The 6845-nt window shown below is 56.6% G+C and overlaps 1 protein-coding gene across 2 annotated transcripts; it reads left to right on the plus strand.

Annotated features, from left to right (window-relative positions):
• Window positions 1–1332: 1332 nt before the first annotated feature.
• Window positions 1333–3927, plus strand: PHETA1 (PH domain containing endocytic trafficking adaptor 1). Of its 2 annotated transcripts, none has more exons than XM_066331642.1 (2): window positions 1333–1622; window positions 2130–3927. In XM_066331642.1, the coding sequence occupies exon 2, from the start codon at window positions 2141–2143 to the stop codon at window positions 2915–2917; it is 777 nt and encodes a 258-aa protein (XP_066187739.1). In that variant the 5' UTR covers window positions 1333–1622; window positions 2130–2140; the 3' UTR covers window positions 2918–3927. The 2 variants fall into 2 exon arrangements, with proteins under 2 accessions (XP_066187739.1, XP_066187740.1); XM_066331643.1 differs by having other exon boundaries at window positions 1333–1611.
• The last annotated feature ends 2918 nt before the right edge of the window (window positions 3928–6845 follow it).

Here is a 6845-nt window from a genome sequence, read left to right on the forward strand (position 1 = left end):
AAATTGAGGCACGGGGTCTGGGCTCCTTGCTGGGGGGATGCTGGGGGACAACAGGGAAAATACAGAGCTGCTCAGAAGGGGAAGTTCTGGAGCTGGTGCATCAACACACAACTGGCCCAGGAGAGACCCAATGGGAAGCAAAACTCCACAGGGGAATTTTGTCGATGATTCTGAGGAATTAGGGTGATTTTCCAGAGCAGATGTGGAGGAGGAACAACCTCTCTGCAACATGAAAACGTGGCTTTGGAGTCCCAGGAAAGGAAAGCAGAGCTGGGAGCGCTGCTGCCTTTTTCCAATTACCCTAGTGCTCTAATAAAGATATTTCTTTTCCCCATGGCCCTTCCCTTTCTAATCTTTCCTGGTGAAAAGGCATCTCTCAGCAAGGCAGGGAGATAAGCAGTGCAGAGACCTGAGACTTCCCACCAGCGACCTTGAACAGAGCTGCTCTGCTCAGGAAGGAAGATAAAGCCCAGATGGTTTTAGTGCTGCTTTGAATCCCTTTTTATAGCCTGAAAGTGAAAGTCTGCAGGTGACAGGGAAAACCCTCAGAGTACTGGAAACCTCTGACACAAGCAGAAAATTGCGAAGTCCAGAGCAGCTGTGCAGGGAAATGGGGGCATCTATGGGTGGGGAGTGGATACAACCGGTAGTGAAGGTCAGGGACAGTAGGATTGCTGGGATGAGGACCTGTAAAATGGTTGCCAATGCCTTGATTGCTAAAATGCACACATGGTTGTGGAGCAGAGCAGGGGGATGGAGAACCTGGAGGAAAGAGAGATCACATCCTTGACGCTGGTATTTACTGGGACACGGTGAGGACAGCAACACTGTCAAGGTGGTCCTGTGAGCCTGGGAGGACAACCAAGAGCAGAAGTCAGACTGGAGGCTGGTCCCTGCTCAGCTTCTTATGTCCGTCTGCATTGAGGCCACCCCACACTCGGCTGTGGCCCGAGGATATGGCTGGAAGGTCAGGAGAGCAGCCAGGACTTGCAGCCTGGTCCCCTGCAGGGACGAGGACCAGTCCATGTCCTGCCACCAACTCTCCTTGTGGGGCTTGTGTCGTCTATCCACCAACCTCTGCCCCTTCCCTGCCAGATGCTCCCAGAATCCCAACCCTTTGCCTCCACAATGTGACCAAAAATTCAACGTTGTGCAGCCACCTTCAGGCTAAACTTCTGGGTTTTCCACACGTGCGCACATCCCTGTGTACATCCATACCTTCATCCCGGGATGTGCATATCCCCTACACCCTCCAATGCAGGGGACTGCATCTCTCCCCCATTTCCCCTTCGCTCTCCCCGGCGCTGCCTGGCCCTCAGTGCCGGTGTTTTGGGCAGGGAGCTCCTGCCCCGGGGCTGAGCTCCGGAGCGTTTTTCCAGCTCCTCCCTCCCGTCGGCGGCCGCGGGGATGGGCGGTGGCGGAGGCGGGCGGGAGCAGCGCTCCGCCCGCGGGGCCGGGCCGGGCCGGGCCGGTGGGAGCCGAGGACAAAGGTGACCGTGCGGGAGCGGTGCCCCAAAGCCCCCCGGCACCATCCGAGCCCCGATCCAGCGCTCTCACGGCCACCACGGCCACGCGAGTGTCCTTGATGCTGGTGACCGCCGCAGACCGGAGGTAGAGTCCAGGTGAGTGGAAAGCCTGGCACGGCGAGGCCACCAGCGATTAGGGGACACGAGGAGGGGTGGCCTTGCCCGGGTGACAGGGTTCATGGCCACGGCTCTCCGGAGCGGCAGCCAGATCCGCGGCGCCGGCCAAAACCTTCCCTGCGCTCCGCGGGGAGGAGCGGCGCCACACGGAAAACACGGCGCCGGCGGGAAGGTCACCTGTGCCAGGTGACGTGAGACACCGGGACAAGCCCTGCCTGGGGCTCCTCCGTGGGAAAACACTCTGCTGGGAGGGGACGGGGTGGGGGAACCTCTTCCTTAGTGAGCCCTGGGGAGCCACAGCCCACCCGGCGTCCGCCGCACTCAGCACCTTGTCTGGGAGCGGGCTTATCCCAACAACTGTCCCGGGGTTGTTTATTCGCCAGCTCCATTTCCTGGGCGCCAGGGCTGCCGCCAGCAGGAACAAAAAGCCGATGGTTCGTTTCCATGCAATTAAGGCGCAGCGCTGAGCACCCTCTGTCCCCGCAGGGCGCGGAGCCATGAAGCTGAACGAGCGGAGCTTGGCCTTCTACGCCACCTGCGACTCCCCGGCCGACAACGCCGGCTTCCTCTACAAGCGCGGCGAGCGGCACACGGCCTATCACCGCCGCTGGTTCGTGCTCAAGGGCAACATGCTCTTCTACTTCGAGGAGCGGGACAGCCGGGAGCCCGTGGGCGTCATCGTGCTGGAGGGCTGCAATGTGGAGCTCTGCGAGTCAGCCGAGAGCTTCGCCTTCGCCATCCGCTTTGGCGGCACCAAGTCCCGCACCTACGTGCTGGCGGCGGAGAGCCAGGAGGCCATGGAGTCGTGGGTGAAGTCGCTGTCCCGAGCCAGCTTTGACTACATGCGGCTGGTGGTGCGGGAGCTGGAGAAGCAGCTGCAGGAGATGAGCCAGGGGCTGGCCGGAGGATGTGGGGGCTCCCGGGAGCTTCCCGGCCCTTGGAAGCCGAAGCCGTCGGGGCTGGAGCAGTCCCGGGGTCGGCTGCCGGTTCTGCCCGCCACGCTGCCGAAGGAGAACGGCTGTGCGGTGTGGAACAACGTGTTGGGGGCGGCCCAGCTAGCTGACACCTCTGGCAGCGGTGGGCACGATGAGGAGGAGGAGGAGAACCCGCGGCCGCCGCCGCTGCCGCCGCGCAGGCGAGTGTTGAACGGCGAGGCGGCCAGCGCCGTGGCGGAGAGCCCGTCCACCTTCTGGCGGCTCCACGAGCAGTACAGCCGGGAGGTGGCCCGGCTGCGGCAGGACTGGCAGCAGAAGCGGCGTGGCCCCCGGCCCTGAGCGGTGGCTGAGCCCTGGGAACATTCCAGAAACTGAGGCAGGGTGGAAGTTGTCATCCTTGGTGGTGGCCCTGTGTGCAGACCTGGCCGTGGTGGTGATGGACGCCTGCCGGTGGTGCCAACGAGGGCTCGGCACCGAGGGACACCGGTGCTACCCTGTGATGGTGAAATGGGCACCACAGGGGTGCCCTCCAGCCATGCCCCATGTGGGTGTGGGGTGCTCCACTCAGCACAAGCAAACTACAAACCACTCACTGGCTGAGGCCTCCTGGGAATCGACCACTGCTCTGGCTCTGCTGCGGCCTCTTGATGCTCTTGCAGTGGGATCACGCATTGGCAACTTCTGGAGGAGGATTTTGATGGGATCTCACCAGTCTGAGTGCTCATGTTCCACAAAGGAGAGTCCGCTGCCGACTTCCCCTCCCGGCCCGGCACAAGGTTGAGGTCGGCTGAGCTCTGCCAGATCCCTCTGCTCCAGCAGGATGTGGTTTGAAATGAAAATATCAGTGAGTGCAGCCCTTCCTTAACTGCAGCAGCAGCTCCGCATGCTCCAGGGAGCTGGTGACACCCAGCCCCAGGCATTACACAGGGAGCAATTGCTGCTTGCAGCCTGGATGGCAAATGTGTGTGTGGGGGTCAGACCCTGGGGTAATTCAGCAGCTGCAGGCACTGCCTTGCTGGTGGATATTTTGGGACAGCACATCATCCCCGTGCCAGCTCACTAAGGGGAAGCGTTGCTCGTGGTGGCAAATGGGAACGTGTGTGTCAGCAGCAGAGCGTGAGGAATGATTCATGTGCCAAACCAGAGCAAAGCTGGTGTCTCATGCCTGTGTTTCTCTCTTACTTCCACAACAGACACTCCAGCTGCTGGCCCAAAGGTGAGGTGACCCACCCTGGAGCAGGGGGGAGCAGTCAGGGTGCCCTGGCTTAGGGCTGGGTGGCTCCAGCTCCCTTTGCTCCTTTGAGACAGGTACAAGATTTTTCTACAATAAAAGTTGTTTCAGAACTTCCCTCCCATCCATGGTTCTTGTTCGTACCTCTAAGCTTCTGGGGGAGGTGAGTCCAGGTGGGAATTAATGTTTTATTTTAGTTGTCCTCCTGTCCCCACCATGTCTGTGGGGCTGGTCAGGAACTGTGTCACCTGAAGGGGACATGGTCAATGCCAGGGTCTTGCAGTGCCCTGGAGCCCCATATCTGCCTGCAGGGATGGGGTGAGATGGGATGGGGTCACCTGGGAGCATCAGGACACCCAGTGCCAGGGTGATCCCATGGCAGAGATGGATCTTAACCAGGACAAAGTATCTGTCCCCTTGTTGATGCTACACAGGGACCAGGGACTCTGAACTCATGAAAGTGGCCAGCACATCCCCGTGTTCCTGCTTACACATCCAACCTGCATGAATATCTCCAGCTTCTCTTTAACACAGGGTCTGGCAGAGGTTGGGCAATCACTTCTTGGGGAAACTGAGGCACGAAGCCAGCCAGGGCCACCTGCTCACTGAGAGCCCTGCAGAGCATGGAGCCTACTCCTGGCCAGGCAAAGGATCCCTCTATGGAATTTGGCAATTGGAGCAGTGCCAAGGGCAGCCAGGGTGCAGCTGCACCCGGAGCACCCAGATGGTTCACACAGCTCCATCCTTCGCCGCAGGGGAAGATTCTGGTTTCCATGGCAGCTGGCCCAGCTTCTCCAGACGTTCAGATATCCATCAAAAATAAGTCCTTCTCAACATGTTAGCTGACAAACAAGCTTAAACAGATATGCAACATACGGATTTATTAATCCATCAGACACAAACAGCCCTGCCTCGTGTCAGAAGCTGCCGGCTCGCCCAGCGATGGTTGGCTCCAAAAAAGAGCCGTGCTGGGGCGTGGTGCTGTCAGGTTGGACAGGGTTTTGGGCAGCCTGGTCTGGTGGAAGGTGTCTCTGCCTATGGAAGGGGGCTGGAATAAGATGATCCTTAAGTTGTCTTCTAACCCAAACCATTCCAGGAAATGATGGTTTTATGATAAACCAAGCTGAAACTCACACTGGAGGATGTTGAGCTACCCCAGGGGTAGGAGCAAACCTGCAGCAGGGATAAGCACAGGAATTTCATGGGGCAGGATCATACCCTGAGCTGGACTAATCTCATTTAACACCCTCCTTTTTTATCTCCCAGTCACTGAGAGCTCTTGCCATCCCAAAGCAAAGCTGGGGTGCCAACACCAGGCACCAGGCAAATGCGAGAGGAGTTCCCATTCCATCACCTCCAGACAAAACACACCCCAAGGCCAGAGTCGTATCCAACTTCTGTATTTAGTGGCTCTTTACAGAACTTGTTCCTTCCAAAATTGTTAAACAAAGTTCATCGATCTCATAGAAACTTTTGAAGTACAGAACATGAGCCTAACAAAAACGTGACCGGTGTGTCCCGCTGGCTTTCAATACAACAGGATTGCTGTGCTCAGGACTATCCTAAGTGCTTCCTCAAATCCCATTCCAATAAAGCTCCCTCTAGCACACAACGGAGAAGGCAGTCAGTGGTCACACCTCCACCTTCCACAGCACGGTGGCAGAGCAGCCATGGGCACCCTGGGGCTCATCAGGGCAGGGGAAGCAGGCAAAGAGAACCGTGCCCTCACCCAGCATTGCTTGTCCACTACCACCCGAGTATAAAAATACCTTCTATTCTGATAAAAACTTCTACAGTGGAAAATCAGTCAATGCATCACCTGGGAGCCTGGCAGGGCCTTGGTGGGTGATGGCTGATGCTCTGTGGGCAGGGGACAGGGCAGAGCAGCCCAGCATGGGACACTCCACATCGTTCAAAGGCCAGCTGGAGGTGGTGGGGTCAGGGAGGTGACAGGGAGCACATTGGGATGGTCCCACTACTGAGCTCCTGCACAGGATCAGCCCTGGAGAGCCAAAGCTCGGTGCTGCTTTGCCCAGCTCAGGGCTGAGCTTGCCCAGTTCAGGCAGGAGCCTGATGTAATATCCCAGAGCTCATCCTGGCATCACTGCCATCCCCCACCTGGGGACATGGCTGCAGGAAGGGGATGCTCCTCATGCCCTGCTGCTCTCCCTAAAAAAGTTCTTCAGCCCCAAGAGCTGGGCTGTGATGCTGGAGCAACCCTGAGCAGGGCTCAGCCTGTGAGTGTGTAGCTCATGATTTTTTTGGGTGCTCACCTCAAGCACAGCTGCCCCGGGGCCAAAGCTCAGAGGATCCATCTTTTTCTTTCCTGAATGGACAGGGCACCAGGATGCCATGGATGTCCATCCCCAGCGAGCTGCTACCATCCTCAAGCATCACACCCAGGTACATTTTCCCATCCCACTCCTCAAATCCCAAGCTCAGGTTGCTTCCTTTGCTTTTGCCTCATTTTCTCTCTTCCTCTGGGAGCTGCCATGAGCCTCTGGATGGAGGAAGCGCGAGGGACGGCGTTGGGACCATGCTACATCTTGTTCCAGAAGGCTATTGCAGACATTTCTACAACATATACAACCGCACGGGACATTCTGTGTTACAAAGGCTTCCAAAAACATAAACCACCAGAACTAAATACATACTCGATGGCGTCAGGGGCTTTAGAGTCTTCAGGGACTAGGACGCAGTCTCTGGCTGGGGCAGAAGCGATGCAGTGTCTTACAGACAGGGGTGGAAACTGCAAAAGTTTCTCAAATTTGGTCAGTCTCATAGTGCTTCTTGATGGCTTTGCTCAAAAAGTCTTTTTTGTGGGTTGTTTTTTCTGTTTGTTTGATTTTTTTTTTGTTTATTTGTTTTTAATCTCATCCAGTGGCAAACTACAAGACTTCAGTGTACATTTAATGACACAACTGCTACATCATCTTGATTTTATAGCTATCTTTAATATCAAAGCAGCTTAAGCTGTTAATAAATTCCAAAGTATCCTTTTATTAAAATATCTAAAAGAGGTCTATAAATATTTTT

The sequence above is a fragment of the Sylvia atricapilla genome, chromosome 17 (genome assembly GCF_009819655.1).
Source record: "Sylvia atricapilla isolate bSylAtr1 chromosome 17, bSylAtr1.pri, whole genome shotgun sequence".
NCBI lineage: Eukaryota > Metazoa > Chordata > Aves > Passeriformes > Sylviidae > Sylvia > Sylvia atricapilla.